Below are 19,889 nucleotides of genomic sequence, written 5' to 3'. Positions count from 1 at the left end.
CTTAACATAATATGTTCACGATTGACTTCCACGGTGAAGGAATAGCACCGTGTAATAAATATCAAACCCGCAAAATTTTAATTTGCGTAATTAGTGGTGGTAGGACCTCTTGTGACTCCGCCGGGTAGGTACCACCACCATCTCGTCCACCCAGCAATAATTTTTTTTCTAGAAATGGACGGTATTTAATATAAAACGTACTTTATTTAGGACTAGCTTTTGCCCGCGACTCCGTCCGCCTACTTTGGCATAGCGCTAAATTTTACCCGCCCCTTCATTTACGTAGAAACTGAAAATATTTTTGAATAATAGAATGTTAAGGAGCTATTTAAGATACCAAAATCACGCTTTTTAACCGACTTAACAAGAGGAGATTATTAGTGCTCCGCTCTTGTTATATAGCATATGGCCTTCAATAAATGGGCTATCTAACACTGAAATAATTTTTCAAATCGGACCAGTAGTTCTTGAGATTAGCGCGTTCAAACAAACAAACAAACTTTTCAGCTTTATAATATTAGTATAAATTACTGTTCACAGCCTATTTATTGGACACTAACTGGAATACTAATTGGAAACTCAGACAGCCGAGACGTTTCTTGTGGCGTGCAGCTTAATCAAGTAATGAAAAAAAAAACGAACACAAAAGTTAATACGAAAAATAATAAAAATTCTTTAATAATAGAAATATTTAATTTTCTTATCGCTTGTTCAATGTAATTTTTTTGAATGCAATTTTCTTAATGATCCGATATCGTTTTTTTTTCAGAATTGAGTCAATGGTTCAATGTAAATAAGTCCTCGAACCCACAAAAAATATTGACGTTTTGATCTTATTGCTTTAGATTGGTCGCCGTAGCTGCTTTGAAGTCGTAATCTGAGCTCATAGATGCTCTCTTCAATCACGTATAATATTCTTTCGCTATGAAAGTACTAACGCTATATTGGCGAATACCTACTATTCACCCTGTACAAATATCCCACCTCCCACGGCACGCGAGATAAATGGGCACGTCTTCTACGCCAAGACAAATATGTATATCTTTATTCTATATCAATTACTTTGTTATATAGCTGATGAAGTATTATAAAAGAAAACAACACATTAATCTAATTAATTTACTTATAAATAATACAAACAATAATCACTACCTATATTTATATTAAGTCACAGATTTTATAATTTTGTCTACTTAGTCTAGAAGTACGGCATAAATATTTATTTAAGATCGCAACTGAATGAGCCACTGGGCTGAAGACGTTTTACTGATGCTAAAGAGCATGCATTGACTGTCTTTCTCTTATTTAACATAATATGTTCAAAAATCCATCCTGAGCAGACTTACAGACAGACGGACAGACTTCTCCTAACTCTTCCTATTCCTATAAGCTCATGTGAACACCATGCCTTCACACACACAATGACATGACCACCATGCCTTCAGATGCGCGTTAATTCTAATATCACTTAATTTCCTTTGTTTATTTATGCATATAATATTTAATGAATAATATATTATCTTAATAACTATAATAAACGGGGTCAGATTTCTTTATTTATTTACAAATGATAGTATTATTGGTTCTATGTAGAGATGAAACGGATAGTGGTTTGGCCGGATACCGGCGTTCGGGTGTTGCCGCACGTAGCGGAGATCGCGACGACTCGGGGGCGTTCAAGTGTTCGCGCGTGTCAGTTTGTTTTTGTTTATGCGTGTCGTTGTGATTTGAAAGAAGATGAAACTGGATCTAACTTCACACGTGAAGCTCATGACACTTTTTGAGACTGTTTCAATGAAGTTGCAAAGGATAATAGTAGTGATTTTCGCGATCAAGAAAAACAAATACAAATATTGAATTACTATCCGGTATCCGGCCGGATACTGAATTACTATCCGTTATCCGGCCGGATAGTAAAAACATGACCGGATAGGCCGGATACCGGATAGTTACCGGATATCCGTTTCATCTCTAATTCTATGCAGTGACCCCTCGCGACAAGTATCTCCATGCCGCGAACCAATAATGCGTTTACGTTTGAAGGAAGGCACAGGACAGCCGCTGGCCCAAAACAATTGAAACTTCAATCTTATGACTTAAGGTGGGAAGCTGCATTCATCCTACCACGTCTAAAGTCTCCGGCAACTATTTAAAATCACGTTAGTCTTCAAGATCAGGTGGGCTGTGATCGAATTCTGCGTCTCAACTAATAAGAAAATATCGCAACACTTTGAAGATTCAAACTCGTAGTATTCATTATTTTTAAAATTTCAGTCGTTTCGTATGTTGATTTACGTATTGGCTCGTGAAATAAATCGTATACTAGTATTCCCCCAGCTTCAGTATAACTCTGAAAACATTCATAGATTGTCACGCTATTGTCCTTTTTTTGTTGCTTCGATGGATGGACGAGCTCACGGCCCACCTGGCGTTAAGTGGTTACCGGAGCCCATAGACATCTACAATGTGAATGCCGCCACCCACCTTGAGATATGAGTTCTAAGTCTCAGCTTTTACAGTACAACGGCTGTCCCGCCCTTCAGATCGAAACGCATTACTGCTTAAGACACTTGTAGAACAGCCAGAGGTGTCATTCAATAACGAAGTATCAATTTCCTGTTGTCAATGTTTTCAATAAATCAATGGCTGTTCGACTTTAGCTTTCTCCGCTGTGTTCAAATGAAAAGTAATTTCCTTTCGTGTGAGATAAAGTAATCCGCAATTCATGTTCCGACGAGAGTAAGCCAATATTGTTAAGCCGAGAACCAAGGAAATAATCTGTACTGCTAACACCAAATATGGTCCATAGACATATACCAATCTCAGTTGAAATATCAGACTGCTTTTAAGAGGTGGCTGTACCTGAAATAGACAAAAAAATGAAGTGATTTAAACGATTAGGACATACTCGTACGTACATAGCTGTGTGAATGTGTGTGTGTGTGCGTGTGCGTGTGCGTGTGCGTGTGAGCGTGAGCGTGAACGTGAACGTGAGCGTGAGTGTGTGTGTGTGTGTGTGTGTGTGTGTGTGTGTGTGTGTGTGTGTGTGTTGAGTGGTTAGTGAAGCCCATAGACAACAAAAATGTAAATACCACCACCCTTTTTAGGCATGAGTTCAAAGTCTCAGTTTTACAATACAACGGCTGCCAATCACTATCGAAATCTAAACACATTACTGCTTGCTGCACGGTAGAAACAGGCGGGGCGGTGGTGCCTATCCGTGCAGGTTACCTACCAGGTGCCTACCACCAGTAATTACGCCAATTATGATTATTTCGTGTTTGATTTTTATTACATGATATTATTTTCTTCATCGTGGAAGTCATTCCGAAACATAGGTGCGAATGTCTTTAGCAATATTGATACCTGTCCGCTGGATTCGAACACCGGCACCGTCGCATGGCTCGATACGAATACACGAGATATCTTATTTTTCACGACTGAAAAATGCACTCCAGCCTGAAGGTTAAAACTTCGACCTTGGGTCCAGGTAGAAGGCAAGCGTGATACCAATAAATTTGCTATAGTAGTTCGTAAAGTACACACGTATCGACAATACGTATCAGTAACGCGTGGGGCGTTACTCAAATCAAATAAACTTGTTTTAGTTTTCTTTTCCAATACTGAAAATCTGAATATAATCACAAATCGAATCCGTTTTCAGCATTTCAACAGCTGCCAATTATTCAGCTGTTACACATATTATGTTTGCAGATGCAAATTATTTTCGTATTATTTACGTCAATGACATATTTGTATTGTTACTTTGTAAATAAATCTTTAATATTCTTGTTTAATTTTGTTTGGCAGTTAAAATTGCTATTTAGTTTTAGTTTTTGTGTTGGTGGCTTATATTTTTTACCTACCTATGCTGATAGCCTTGAGAGGCTATATCAGCGTTACCCTAGCACGTAGGTGAGCTCTCGAGGTTCAAATCAGGTGTTGCTAATACTGGCCCTAGCAAGAGTAGTGCTTCGCAGAATCTACCTCTAGATCGGAAACGCGACCCAATGAGAAGATCCGGTGAGAAACTCAGTGGGCTGTGTCTATGGGTTAGTTTATTCGCCGAACCCTTCGTCACGAGCGACGGTTTCGACGAGATCGGTAACAGGTACTTGAGGTACCTAAAAGCACCGTTAGTGGATCGGGAAAATCCGAAATGACGTGCTTAGGGCTGTTGGCGACGTCCACATTGTTGTGCTTCAGCAATGCGTGGTCCGTCGAGCAGAGGATCGTTCATTTCTGTATTTAAATAAAATTAGAGATACTAACAATTTTGAAATACCCCACTGGTACCAGCATTTTTGAGAATCTTCTAGCGTCACTGATGAAAGTCACATCATCAACCACGACGTTTAGTTGTACTGAAAATTCGGTTTTCAACGCCAAGCCCATTATCTGGAACAAAAATATTTTAATAAATTTCATTTAGATAACTCCCTATTCGGAGTGATAAAATGAAAAATACTAGGTATAGTTATATATATTTTTTTAAATCAAGTATGTAATTATTACACTATTAATTATATAATTGTTACCATATTATTACATATTACATTGTAACATGATAACAGTGTGTATCATAATTAATATAATTTAATTATATAATTAATTATTAATATAATTAAAATTAAACAATAATAACGTTAATGACGCAAGTTGTACTGAATATGAAATATGTAAAAAAATGACAAGTAACAGTCGGTGAGCTTCTTAAAATATTCTGCTTAAAATATCTAACTACATGGATAGATGAAATCAAGCCAACATTTTTTTAGTTCTTCACTATCAAAAGCCCCGCTTACCCATCCTGAACCCCCCTTTTTTCACGCCAACGTCCCACGTCGAGTGTCCCGTGGACCCCTGGAGGTCCACCTGGACCACTTTGGGCACTAAGGTCTAAATGATGAGACGCCCGGCTTACTCGTATCGGACTATGCGACTATTCCGGTGTTCAAATCCCGCAGATATAACATTTTTTTAATGAAATACAAACTTGATACACGATCATGTATGATTTTACATAGTGTATACATATCATGTGCAAAAAAAATATGCGTAATCACCATTCGAAGCAATCTTGCGTTCCGGTTTGTAGGGTGGGAGAATCCTTGTACAATAATACAATTCAAGTTTTTGATTAAATCACTAACGAGTTTGGCCTATGATAAAATTAGATGAGTTAATTATGTTGCCCTGCTACATATTTCATTCTGATACTAGATGATGGCCGAGCTATGCTCGTTTTTTTTATCACGCCATCTTGTTGTGTCTTTAAAGCAGCAAAAATAGTATTATTATTCGCCAATAGATGTCGGGAAGAGTCATATAGTTGATTATTGAAAACACGAATAAAACAACATTTTCTGAAAATAAATCGTAGCTAGATCGATTTATCGCCCCCGAAATCCCCTGTATACTAAATTTTATAAAAATCGTTGGAGCCGTTTCCGAGATTCAGATAATATATATATATATATATATACAAGAATTGCTCGTTTAAAGGTATAAGATACGTATAGAATCTAAAGTGTATTTTTTTAAACATGTAGGGAAAAAACTTTAGTATTTAAAACCTTTAAAACTCTTTAGTTTTAAAAAAAGGTTTTTCTTAGACGGATTCACTGACCTGTCTGTCATTTAGTGAAGAATAAGTTCGAACAGAATAATTCAGTTCAGTTTACATAATTTAATAATACTATTTAAAACATCAGTCTCTCAAAAGCCGCAACCAAGCATAAGACATACATAACCACGACGCCAGGAGTGTACGTACGACTGAGATGAAGAATTTAAAACATTAAATTAAAAAGGAGATTAAATGCTTTAAATGTTGTTTTCTTAGTTTATTATAGAAAAAGCAATTGGATTTTTGAAAATAAATAAATAATTGAAACTTCTTTAGAATCGTTGTGATTTCAAACTCGATGAAACGAAAAAATAAGTCCATAGAGACACAAACACATAAATGTATAGGATTCAGCCGGCGATCAGATAGAACATATTAGATGTTCTGTGTAGTTTTTTTTAATACATGAATGAAGTCGTCGTGGCCTAAAGGATAAGACGTCCGGTGCATATGATTATAGCGATGCAACGGTGTCCGAATCCCGCAGGCGGGTACCAATTTTTCTAATGAAATACGTACTTAACAATTGTTCACGATTGACTTCCAGGGTGAAGGAATAACATCGTGTAATAAAAATCAAACCGCAAAATTATAATTTGCGTAATTACTGGTGGTAGCACCTCTTGTGAGTCCGCACGGGTCGGTACCACCGCCCCGCCTATTTCTGCCGTGAAGCAGTAATGCGTTTCGGTTTGAAGGATGGGGCAGCCGTTGTAACTATACTGAGACCTTGGAACTTATATCTGAAGGTGTGTGGCGCATTTACGTTTTAGATGTCTATGGGTTCCAGTAACCACTTAACACCAGGTGGGCTGTGAGCTCGTCCACACACCTAGGCTATAAAAAAAAGATAAAAAAAATACAGCGCCATCTATGAGATTTTTTAATACTAACGTGTGTATGAAACCTCTTGTAGTAAATTTTAATTTAGGATTATACGTGAAGTTAAAATATCAATTCATAGAGGGCGCTACCTCATACTATAAAATATGATTTACAATGATTTACTAATGACAAAATTTTACATAATATACTTTAGACAGTTTAGACATTTAGGATAATTGTATTTAAATTTTTGAAATTTGTATTTGAAGGTTTCACTTCTATCACGTGTGAATTGCACACATGTATTTTTGTGATAAATAGAAAGATCATCTATAATTTTTATAAAAAAACTATTTTTTTAATTACGCCGACAGCTCCCGATCAAACCCGAGCGCGTGTGACGGCATAATGCTAGTTTTCCCTCATTGCAGTTCATATAGAAATAATAAGTGTACAGTGTTTTGATCTATTTAATTTTGTTGTCATTGTTAAATATACAAATATTTATATTGAAAATGTCGAACCTCAAAAGTTATCGTACTTTTTTTGTACCATTATGCACGAATACTGCAAAAACAACTCCTGAAAAAATGTTTTTAAATGTTTCCCAAGATGACAAACGTCGAAATAAATGGTTTCTAGCAGTGCACCGTGATAATCCCAAAACAAAATCGATTTTTTTTTTTTTTGTGAAGATCGTTTCGGCGTAATTTTTTCTTAGCACCATTGTTATTATTTATTATTTATCTAAGTATACAAATAAAATAATTATTATATATTCAAATAGAGTTCAGTGAATATTTTTTTTTAACTAGACTCCAAATCATTACTATAGCATTTTTTTTTTATTGATAATTTAAAGTGCTTAAATAATAAATTCATGTATCTTTATCTAATGATTGGGATTTAAATTTGATATAATAATATGTATTTATAATTTTATAACGTTCAAAGTTATGTATTTGACTAGATTTTTTTTTTATGTCATAGTGGTTTTTCTGTTGTTATATTATTATTTGCCTGCCTATTTCTGCCGTGAAGCAGTAATGCGTTTCGGTTTGAAGGGTGTGGCAGCCGTTGTAACTATACTGAGATCTTAGAACTTATATCTCAAGGTGGGTGGCGCATTTACGTTGTAGATGTCCATGGGCTCCAGTAACCACAACACCAAGTGGGCTGTGAGCTCATCCACCGTCAATCCGTCTAAGCAATAAAATTTTTTTTTAATAATTCTCATGATTTCTGTTTTTTTATTCCAGCTGAAACATGATATGGAAAATTATATTTATTATACAAAGATGGGAGGTAAAGCAAAGATTAAAATTGATGTGGTACCACACAAGTTTGACTGTCAACCTAATCGTAAAAGACAAGGCACTACAACGGTTCTTAGATCAGCTGCAGAAAAACGACGGAGATAACAAATCATTCAAGAAAATTTAAGTGAATCGTCATAAAATATGGAAATTGATAATCCTCAAGAACTAAACATTGATGCCGCCAATACTGTTGAAAATATTGGTGTTGATTTTGATTAATATTATCAGACTTTGCCTTAATAAATAAATCCTTTATTACACATAGCTAATCGTAACCAACTAACAACTCGTTTTTTAGCAATAAATTTTCAATATTATTGTCTAGTCACATGTGTTTTTTTATGATTGAAAGATTACTGGTGGAGTGGAGACCGTTCCAGTTTTACCAGGACAGGTGAGCAGTCACGTGTATTAGGCGTATTTTTTTTATTTTTTTTTCCTGCCTATGCTGATAGCCTTGAGAGGCTATTTCAGCTTCGCCCTAACGTTTGTAGGTGAGCTCGCGGGGCTCAACCGGAGAGTTGCTAACGCTGACCCTAGCAAGAGCAGTGCTTCGCAGAATCTACCACCGGATCGGAAACGCGACCCACTGAGAAGATCCGGCGAGAAACTCAGTGGGCTGTGTCTATGGGTTAGTTCGCTCGTCGAGCCCTTCGTCGCAAGCGACGGGTTCGACGAGGACGGTGATCGGTGCTTGTGGTGCCTAAAAGCACCGTTAATGGATCAGGAGGATCCGTAATGACGTGCTTTGGGCGACGTCGACGGTTTACCATTCGGTCTACTGGGTCGGGTATGTAATTTCCAGCGGCTACGATGAGAGGGTTCTCATGTCGTGCCGCCTTCTCAAAATGGCGCAGCGATGCCGACTGTAGATACTTACTAAAAGAGTCGAGCTCCAGGTCGTCGTGGAGATCCACATTCCTAAGGAACCAAGGCGCTCCGACGGCTATCCTGCAGAATCGTGATTGAATAACCTGAAGGGATTTCAAGTGGGTGCGGGCTGCGTGAGCGAACACTACGCTTGCATACGTCATGACGGGGCGTATACAAGTTTTGTAGAGATTTACCTTATTACGGAGGGACAGTTTGCTTCTACTACAAAGCATTGGATAGAGTCGTCCTAGAATAAACGCGGCGCGGTCGTGTACCGTTTTTATATGGGGATGGAATGTCATCCCTCTGTCGAGGGTGACGCCTAGATATTTGACCTTCGAGACCCACGGTATGGGCTGGCCAAAGAGAGTGATGGGACTAACGGCGGAGGTGTTTGCGCGCCTACTACGGAGTGGGATGCTCGAAGTGATGTTCGGAGGGCGACCCCTTTTGAAGAGCACCGCTGCGCTTTTCGTGGGGTTGATGTCAATTCGCCACTTCCGGAACCACTGTCCCATGGTGGCTACTGCGATCTGGAGTCGCCGATGAAGCAGCGACATCTTCCTACACGAGTAGTAGATAGCCGTGTCATCGGCGAAGAGCGCTAGATGGGTCTCCGGAGACCGGGGTATATCTATACTAATATTATAAAGAGGAAAGATTTGTTTGTTTGTTTGTTTCGAATAGGCTCCGAAACTACTGGACCGATTTGAAAAATTCTTTTCCCATTAGAAGCCGACATTGTCCCTGATGAACATAGGCTAATTTTTTTTTTTTTTTTTTGGTTTCATGTGTTTTTTAATGTTTCCGAAGCGAAGCGAGGGCGGGTCGCTAGTCATTGATATACAAACTAAATAATAACGGGGAGAGCGCGGAGCCTTGCGGGACTCCGGCGGTCAGTTGACGGGGACGAGAACGAGTTCCCTCTACTCGATATCGAAACGAACGGTTCGACAAGAAGTCTCGTATGATGAGCACGAGTCTGTCTGGCACTCCCATGTTGTACAGTTTATAAATTAAACCGTTGTGCCAGACTTTGTCGAACGCCTTCGCGATGTCGAAGAAGAGGGCGCCGGTCGGGATTTGTTTACGCCTATTTAGTCCTATCAGAATGTGCTCCGTGAGGCGATGCACTTGTTGTACGCACGAGTGTTTTGAGCGGAATCCGAACTGTTCGTCTATGAGAATTTTGTTCGCGGTAACAAAATCCCAGAGGCGTTTCCTAAGGAGACGTTCGTAAATTTTTCCCATCGTCGGGAAGAGACTAATCGGACGGTAACTAGAAGTTTCGTTTGTCGGTTTGCCCGGCTTATGTATACCGATAACGTCTGCTTCTTTCCACACCGCGGGAAAGATGCAGTGCGTCATAGCGGCATTTAAAATTGTAACCAACATTGCTATCAGTTGGACTGGCAAGAGTTTTAGCGCGCGGTTGCGGATGCCGTCGGAGCCGGGTGCCTTCCTAGGTTGGAGGTTGTGGATCGCGTCTCTAACTTCGTCAGTGATAATGGGGGGTAACGCGTCCGAGGGCGGCAGGGAAGTTCTGCGCTCGACCTCCCTGTCGACTAACTCGGTGTGTTCGAGGTCCGCGTGTTGAGTGCTGGTGCACTGCTCTTGCAGTGCATCGGCCAGCAGCTCAGCCTTGTCATCGTCCTCGAATGCCGGTGGTTGGCCTGAAGGGCGTACGAGGGGAGGCATAGTAGCGGTAGTTTCGGATTTGAGAGTCCTAGCTAGTCGCCAGTATGCTTGGTGGGAGGGCGCGAGTTGTTCTAAATAACTATGCCAATTATCGTTACGCGCGTCGCTTAAGCGGGAGTGGACTTCGCGTTGTAGACGATGCATCCGAATCCGGTTTGAATGCGTGGGAAGACGATCGTAGGCCCGGATTGCCGCGTTCCTAACTCTTAAGAGATTCCTAAGATCGGGGGACAGTCTGATGCGGTGGAAGCTGTCCTCCACATCGACTTCTATTGAAGATCTAATGAGCGCGGAAGAGATGTGATCGGTAATGATGTTTATGGATTCGACGGTGTCCTCGGGGGATAGATTCGAATCCGGGCCGTAAGGGAGGATTGGCGGAGCGGCTTCGGCTAGGCACGTGCCCAGCTTATTCCAATCCACCATGGTCCTCGTAACAGTGACTGGGTTATGAGGGCGACCGAGCTGCATAACGACAGGTCGGTGGTCTGAGTCGAGCTCTGACAGTGCTTCGATGGAACGTAAGCGCAGAGTTACGTTCCTAAGCAATGCCAGGTCTATAGTGCTCGGACGGAACGCGATGTTATACGGATAACATGTTGGAGTTGGGAGACCGACTACTTCAAAGGTGAGGTCGTCTATAAACGCGTCGAGACGCCTACCGTTAACGTTTGAACGTAGGCAGTTCCACCTAGTGTGGTGGCAATTTAAATCGCCTGCCAGGATGACAGAGTCTCCCATGCCGAACAGTGACTCGATGTCACTGCTCAGAAGGGGCTTGTCCGGGGGGAGATAAACGGATGCGATGACGATCGGCTGGTGTCCCGTCAGCAAGATACGGCACACTGACGCCTCGATATGTGAGAGCGAGGGAGTATCGAGAGGGACAACGTGCAGGGCCCGCCTATAGTAAATGGCAGTCCCGCCTTTGGAGGCGGTGAGTCTGTCATTCCTAACCATGACGTAATTCGCGACTTTCGGGTCGCGACGCGAGGGCTTCAGACAGGTTTCCTGCACTAGTAGAATATCTACAAGATTATCGCGGAGGAATTCAAAAATTTGATCGCGTTGCCGCGCGAGTCCATTAGCATTATAGAATGCTAACGTAAGAGAATACGGTTTTTCTCTACCTTTTTGCGCCATTGGTTACCGGTAAAGATTTAAAGTGCGGGACACGGACTCGTATACGTCCATGTGGTCGAACGCGGCCGCGAGCCGCTGTTCGGGGGTTACCGACCTACGGATAGCGTCTGCAAACGATCGCAGACGGTCGAAGTTGACCGCAGTGACGAAGTCGCGCACGAGCGCGAAGTCGTTGACGGCAGAGGGTTGCGGGGGACGGAACGCGGGCGCGGGGCGAGGTGCGAGCAGGGGCTGGGGCGCGGGGCGTGTCACGAGCGGGGGCGGGGGTGCGGTTTCCGTTCCCGCCTTCGTATACGGTAGCGGCTTTTTCCACGCCGAGACCGTGGGAACTGCAGCCGGCACGAAGGCGGGTTTCGGCACTGAAGGTGCCGAAGTCTTTGGGCCGACGGTTCGCGGAGCTGGGTGGGTTGAACGTTTACGCGGAGCCCTAGGACATCCACGGTAGTTCGCGGGGTGCCCTTGCTTAAGGCATAGGACACAACTTGGGGGTTCGGTCGCGGTTTCCCTAACTCGCGAGCAATCTAACGTAGCGTGATCGCCGAGGCACTTCACGCAGCGGGAACGCGCGTGGCAATTACGCGCTGAGTGGCCATAGAGTTGGCACCTGTAGCACTGCCCGGGAGTGCCACGTTTATGGGGGGCTTCGATGGAGACCCCGGATAGGCCGCAAACTGTCGAGAGGCATGAGATTTTCTTTTTTGCCTCCGGGGTTGGCTCCAACGCGACGAGAATCATATTATAGGGCTGCTTGCCCCGCCCACTGTGCATCCGATGCACACTAACTATAGGGAGTGACTGAGCGATCAGATCCTCCTTTACGTAGTCTATGTCTAGTTCTTTCGGTACTCCGCGTATTACTACGCGGAGCTCGCGGTCCTCCTGAAGAGCATAGGTGTGGAAACCTATGTTCTCCTTTCGGAGGTATGCTGAGAGGGCCCTATGGTCGCCCGGCGTTGCGACCTTGATCTGAATCCCATGCGCGACGTTACGCGCATGGGTGTAGTTAATTTTATTTGCCTGAAGGGCCTGGGACACTCGATTCCACGCTGTCTTCTCTTGAAGTATCAGCGGGGGCGGGGCAGCTACTTTAGGAGCGGGCGCGGGCTTGGGACGCGGCGGTGGGGTTACGCGGCGCGCGGAGTCCGACTCCGGTGTGACTACTACCTTTTGTCGAGAGGCGGACGCGGATTTCGTCTGTTTTGTCGAGGAGCTCCGGGACTCCACGACGCGAGTACGTTTCTTGCCGCGAGTAACCGTTTGGAAACCATCCGAGGTTCCGGGCTGGGGGCTGGACGCGGATTCAAAGTCCATCTCCGATTCGGTATCGGAGCCTGAACTATTTGACACGATCGAGGTCGCGACGGACGAGACGAGCGATGACGCGATCGACACGGGCGCGGGGGTGGGGGTAGCGTTAGGCACTTCGTGAGTTGCTACGTCAGAACGTGCGCTCGAACTTGACGCGGCGGCGGGGGGCGCGCGGCGTGCCTCCGAGGCACGTTTGAAGTACGCGGCGACCGACGCGGGGGGGGAGGGATTGCCACGAGAGGCCCTATATTCGAGATACTCGGCCCTAATTGACGGGTACCTATCCCGAAGGAACCCGACAATATCACTAGCACTTTCACTGTCTTCCATTGTCTTCTTGCCCGGGGGGGGCGGCCCCGGGACTTTTGTTGAACTCGCCGAAAGGCGAGGCCCCGGATAGGATTTGTAACCCCCCTGTGCTGCAGGACAGCAAGGAGCAGGGGGGGGGAATGCCTATGCCGTGAAAACGGCAATCGGCGGGGAAAAGGAAAGGAACCCGCTCGGGCTGTATAGTGCTACAGCAGGCAGAATCGCGAGCGGGGGTCTAGTCTTGAAAAATACTGTTGTTTTGGGAAGGGTTAGGAAATCGCTAGCCTGTGATAGTGCCACAGGAAGCCTGATCGTAGCGATTGGTTTTGCCTTGAAAAAGACAGTTGGTAAAGGGTGGGTTCGCGGTTACAACACTTTAGCGCACAAAAATGGACTCCGATACGCAGATCGCAAGCAACCAACGGATCGGAACGTCCGCACTACCGAATTGTAAGCACGATGTATTCACGGTCACTACACTGTCGAGCACAACTGTGAGTTCAGAGACGCAGCTCGCAAGCGGGCCACGGATCGGAAAGCACGTCCGCGCACGACCGAGTCGTGAGCGAGAATGTTGATTAGCCGTAAACGCTGTACTGTTATTAAATTGCTATAATATTATGACGTCACAACTATGGTGACCAATCATGGCGTGTTTATAGTCACGTGATTTTTTTTTAAATTCTATCAATTTTTAATTACTCATAATGAAATGAAAAAATTTTTTTTTTAAGTTTTTCGCATTAATTATCCCTATTATTAATAATAAAGTTTTGAAATACAATTAAAAAATCGATATTTTTTTTCAAAATTTCCAAAGACTGGTATTTTTCAATCATTCTAGAATATTCCTTAAAATTATAAACATATAAAAAGCATATAAACACTAAGCCCGCGATACAAGCTATCTGTGAATACCATTATATTATTTGAAAAAAAAAAACAACAATAATATTGTACATTATTTGCCTCATCCAAAATTTTCATGTTTTCTTGCGTCTCAATGTGGGTTCACATTATAATATTTAGGGACGATAATAACGATATAAAAATGCTGATGGATACGAATTACTAAATTCTCACTAATAATGCTGTCTTATTTGGATAATATTCGTTTGAGGGTTTTTTAGCTTTAGTAGTTTCTTCTGTTCAACTCTGAGCCACTCAAAGTAAATTGTAATGTCTACGATTGGGGGAAAACTTTTTTTTTATTGGCCTTGTAGGCAGACGAGCATACGGCCCACCTGATGGTGAGTGGTTACCGTCGCCCATGGACTTCAGCAATGCCAGGGGCAGAGCCAAGTCACTGCCTACCGTTTAATACTCTCCACAAGCCTCATTTGAAGAAGGACATGTCATAGCGCTCGGGAAACACCATGGAGGGGAGCTCATTCCATAGCCGGATGGTACGTGGCAAAAAAGACCTCTGGAAACGCACTGTGGATGACCGCAGTGGCTCCAGGTAGTACGGATGAACTCTACTCCGGTGGCGGGCGGTGCGATGGTAAAAACGAGATGACGGTATCATCTCGAACAATTCCTCAGACTCCAGACTCCCCTAACTGATGGACATGTTAAACTAAATATTTATCTAATTAGATATTTGACTACATGATACCTTACCGGGTCAATTAGTATATTGCTGCCATGTTTCTCTTCGTCAGGTTGAATTCCTTCTATTTTGCTGTAAATTTCTGGATCGGCGTACAGGAAATGTGCATTAGATAGAGCCACGGGTAGACCTAAAATAAAAAATAAAATCCTTGACAATGGATCCTGTCTATAGATTTTTTTACTTGTTTATTGACTAGGCTATATTTCAGCTTGGTTTGGTTTGGCTACATTATGTTATAACCGTTCAAAATATACTGTAGATCTTGATCACTGTTTACTGTGTGTGTGTGTGTGTGTGGGTTTATTACGCGGGCTGTTCGAATGTAATTAACAGTGTCAATACAACGTATTTTTTACGAATGCTCTAGCGCCTGAATCTATATAATAATATTATTGTTTTGTTTCTGATACTCAGATACTATGACAATGCTTGGAGATTATAACTAGTCAGGTCATAAGTATTGTCACACAGTAAAAACTTTTCTTTTAGAATGCTGGCCACAAAAAAGTTTATTGAATTCGAATTTCGAATTGTTCATGAAAATAAAAATGTATACTTTTAGAATTTTACTAATTTTTAAATATGGAGTGGACGCTTAAAGAAGACCGTGTTGCAGTTATTGCGTTGCATCGTTGCGGTTACGCGCCAATTCAAATTTTTAACATACTGAAAAATTTGAATATAACCAAAAAGATTCGTTTATCGTACCATCAAACGATACAATGAAGACTCTAGTATAGATGACAGGTCAAGAAGTGGTCGCCCACGGTCTGTTAGGACTCCAGCAGTGATAAAAGCTGTGAAGGCGCGAATTCAAAGAAATCCCAAACGTATAAAGAAATTGTTGGCCCTTCAGATGGGGTTAAGCAGAACCACGGTGAAAAGGGTGTTAAATGAAGACTTAGGGCTTCGGGCATATCGAAGAAAAACAGGATATCATTTGAATGCTCGTCTAATGGACCTGAGACTGAAGAGATGCCGCGCTTTGTTGAAGCGGTACGCGGGAAAAAAATATCGGGAAATTATTTTTTCGGATGAAAAAATTTTTACATTAGAAGAGAGCTACAACAAACAAAATGATAAGGTGTACGCACACAGTAGTGAAGAAGCGAGCAACCGTATTCCGCGTGTCCAACGAGGTCATTTTCCATCCTCGCCATGGTATGGTTGGGAGTTTCTTATTGGGGCTTAACACAGGTACGTTTTTGTGAGAAAGGTGTAAAAACGAATGCAGTTGTGTATCAAAATACAGTCCTGACGAACCTTGTGGAACCTGTTTCTCATACCATGTTCAATAACAGGCACTGGGTATTCCAACAAGATTCGGCGCCAGCTCATAGAGCGAAGAGCACACAAGACTGGCTGGCGGCGCGTGAAATCGACTTCATCCGGCACGAAGACTGTCCCTCCTCCAGTCCAGATTTGAATCCGTTAGATTACAAGATATGGCAACACTTGGAGGAAAAGGCGTGCTCAAAGCCTCATCCCAATTTGGAGTCACTCAAGACAACCTTGATTAAGGCAGCCGCCGATATTGACATGGACCTCGTTCGTGCTGCGATAGACGACTGGCCGCGCAGATTGAAGGCCTGTATTCAAAATCACGAAGGTAATTTTGAATAAACTTTAGTGTCATAAGAATCTATGTTTTGTTAAGTTCATTTTGGTATATGAATGGTTATATAATGAATAAACTTGTTTCAATTATTTTACATTAAACATGTGACAGAATTTATGACCTGACTAGGTAAGAGTAAAATGACTTTGAATTTTTGAACAATTTCGTTTCTAGATATAAAAATCGCAACAAATTCAAGTTTTTCCATATCTAGTTAATAAAATATTGGCCCTCTATTGCGACGTCCTTACGTTCCGGTGCCTACACGGGTATTTACTAGCTGACCCGGCAGACTTCGTAGTGCCTCAATCGATAATCGATAAATAAAAGACCTAACCTTATGTATAAAATAAACTTAAAACAAACAAAAGGATCCGTCCGACGGGGGACACATCAAAGGAAAAACAAAATTGTTATTTTTATTTAATTCCGAACACTTTCATATTTATCTACCTTTTAAACCTTCTCTGGACTTCTACAAATTGGTCCAGCCGTTCTCGAGTTTTAGCCAGACTAACGAACAGCAATTCATTTATATATATGTCGCATCCGGGTCAATAGATCGGAATATCAACGATACACAAACGTCAAAGTGACAGAATGGCCGTGTCGTGGTTGACGACTTTTAGTAATATTAAGACGGTGGTTTTGATTATTATTTTAAATGATGAAATGTTGTTTTGATAAATATCACAAAATGAAGGGTAGACTCCGTAACGCCACAGTTATAAAATGGCGGTACGTGGACAGAGTCGTGGCATTCCGTGTCAGACAGTCAATTCCGTCCGTCTCAGTCAGTGAGTCAGTCAGTCAGTCGGTCTCTCGGTATGTGCAACGAAACTGTCGGTTTATCCTGTCATTGTGAAAGTTGTGTGTGTTGAGTTTCACTAATTATTATTGAAAAGTTTTATTTACTAAACTGAGTTCAATCGAATACGAGTGATGAGGAATCTACCGCTCAGCCATCCCCGCCGCCGCCGCCTACGACATCAGAAGTGGGATCAGGACTCTACTCTCACTGGCGTGACGTGTTTGAACATGTTCGAAGTACAGCAAAAAAAACATGATGCAGATCAGAATACTAGTAGTGGTACGCCACAAGAGCGTGAATGCAGCATACGTAAGTCGTGTAATAACGTCTCTATTACCTCGATGGAAGATCTGAGCCACGAAGAAATCGTCACATCTTACGTTCAGGCTCATGTTGCCCAGTTGACTCTCGATTTATCAGATGGCATTTACTAGCGGAAATACGACACGTAACAAGCTATTGCAAGAAATTAAGGCAAGTGCAAGTCTCAGGTGAAACTTCGATCGCAATAATGGATCTGTCATGACGAGTGGGTAGTTCCGACACGAATCGTTTTTAAGCCAATGACTACTACTAGAGTTACATGGCACTAGTGCAGTAAACCAGGACATGAGACTGTGAATTGTCGCTGAAATTTTAGAATCTACTAGATTCAATACCAATAACATTACACGTTCGATGACTTCGGGCTCCAGCAAGCAAGCAAACAAGAAAGCAAGCAAGTTTCTGTGGGGAAGAAAAATTGACACATCTGAAGTCGTCGTGACCTGTAAGATAAGACGTCCGGTGCGTTCGTGTCTGGCGACGCGGCGGTGATCGGGTCCCGCTGGCGGATGCAAGTTTTTCTGGTGAAGTGCGTGCTTGTGCGTGCTTGACAAGTGTTTGCGGTTGGCTTCCGCAGTGTGGGAGTAACATCGTGTAGGAGAGGTGGAACCCGCAAAATTGTAGTTTGCGTGGTGGCTGGTAAGATTTGCTGTGGTAAAAAGTTTGCGTGGTGGTAAAATGTCTTGTGAGTCTGCACAGGTAACCGGAGGTGAGTCTTCCGCGGTCGCGGCCTACCCAGTCCGCGAGAACCAGGCAGATCGCCTCGACGGTATAGAGGCCGGCCGACGGGTCCGCCAAACGACGAGACCACGGCTCTAGCACGGACTGCCGAGATTGGAGCCCCCGCGCTCCGGCTGCACTTGCGCTAGGGCGCGCCGCCTCGTAGGAGACTGTGAGGTATCCTTGAATAACTCTGACTGCGATCGCGCGCGGCGACGTTCTCGTGGGTAAGGACGTGGCACCAGACGGGTGCTCCGTATAGTGCCATCGACCGCACGGGTACCATCACCCTGCCTATTTCTGCCGTGAAGCAGTGGTGTATTTCGGTTTGAAGGGTGGGGCAGCGGCTGTAACTATACTGAGACCTTAGAACTTCTATCTCAAGGTGTGTGGTGCGTTTACGCTGTGGATGTCTATGGGTTCCAGTAACCACTTAACACCAGGTGGGCTGTGAGCTCGTCCACACATTAAAACGAAGAGCGTAATCAAACGAAATTAGATACGAAGTTTAAAGGGCCGTTTAAAGTAGTTGAAGTATTGGATGGTGACCGTTACACATTGAAAGCTTTAAATTCAAAACGTACTTACAAATACCCACATGATAGGCTAAGAAAAATGCCAGCATGACACATACCAGTCGAGGTTGATGTAAATGATGATGATGAAGAGCAAGCTTAAATTGTGGTGAAAACTCAAGTAAGGATAGTCTATCGGCCGTATTGTGTTCGACCGTACCAGTAGCTATTACGTAGTCGTAGCCCGGTAGAAATCGGTTGACTCTTGAGGCAACTCAAGTAGTCCGTGGGTGCGCGGTGCGCGTTTGGCTCTGGCGGAGGTCGGGGTCTGTAAAGACCATCGTGTGTAGTCAGCGGGTGATGCACACGGGCGATCCACGCTGTGGATGCGCATCATGAGGGCAATTGCGATTGCTGGTCGGCTGGAAAGCCGTGACGTTAGATATTTTTACTCGGAAGTTCTCTTTGATCTGAGTTCCTGTAAGCTATGCCTGATTTGTACAGAGTAAATTTGAAGTTTGATGAACGACTGTGGTACGTACTCTGGCTGCTAAATAATGAACTTTGTATACCCTATTGTTTGATTTGGTTAAAATGGTATTAAAACAGTTTAAAGCTTTGATGACTTTAAATTTTCCGATAAGTCGTAAAGTGTAGTCAGGAGGGATCGAGCGGAACAAGTGTTCTCGTGGATGTTTTTGATTGTAGGTTAACCATCACACGAGGACGTGTACAGCCAGGAAGACCGTGTCGCAATCAACACGTGGTTGCTGCAGCGAATACGAGATATGGGACGCAAGTGCCGTCTGTCGGCGCTCGATGGGTCAACTATTCACCGGCCGAGCGGAGCGACATGCCGGTAGCTGTGTAATATCGAGTATTTTTGGTAAATGAGAACAATCTGGTGAGTCGTATTATTTTTATTTGGATTTTGGTGCCGAATGTTCTCTTGTCGAGAAATCTATATGCGATGGTTCTCATAAAAGGTCTGTTGATTAGAGTCACAGGGATGACTGTCGATTAGAGTCACAGGGATGACTGTCGATTAGAGTCACAGGGATGACTGTCGATTAGAGTCACAGGGATGACTGTCGATTAGAGTCACAGGGATGACTGTCGATTAGAGTCACAGGGATGACTGTCGATTAGAGTCACAGGGATGACTGTCGATTAGAGTCACAG

The 19,889-nt window shown here is 43.0% G+C and overlaps 1 protein-coding gene across 2 annotated transcripts in view; it reads right to left on the bottom strand.

Annotated features, from left to right (window-relative positions):
- Window positions 1–1,723: 1,723 nt before the first annotated feature.
- The window catches only part of LOC114251614 (scavenger receptor class B member 1), a 30,804-nt gene continuing 12,638 nt past the window's right edge, over window positions 1,724–19,889 (bottom strand). For both annotated transcript variants that reach the window (XM_089728227.1, XM_028185951.2), the window contains exons 9-11: window positions 14,728–14,846; window positions 4,273–4,398; window positions 1,724–2,862 (exon numbers count right to left, since the gene is read on the bottom strand). In XM_089728227.1, coding sequence (XP_089584353.1) covers window positions 2,632–2,862; window positions 4,273–4,398; window positions 14,728–14,846 — 476 coding nt within the window. In that variant the 3' untranslated portion in view covers window positions 1,724–2,631. The remainder of the gene's footprint in view (window positions 2,863–4,272; window positions 4,399–14,727; window positions 14,847–19,889) is intronic.

This window comes from Bombyx mandarina, chromosome 06 (assembly GCF_030267445.1).
Source record: "Bombyx mandarina strain Sakado chromosome 06, ASM3026744v2".
Classification (NCBI taxonomy): Eukaryota; Metazoa; Arthropoda; class Insecta; order Lepidoptera; family Bombycidae; genus Bombyx; species Bombyx mandarina.
This window is presented reverse-complemented; position numbering and strand designations above follow the sequence as displayed.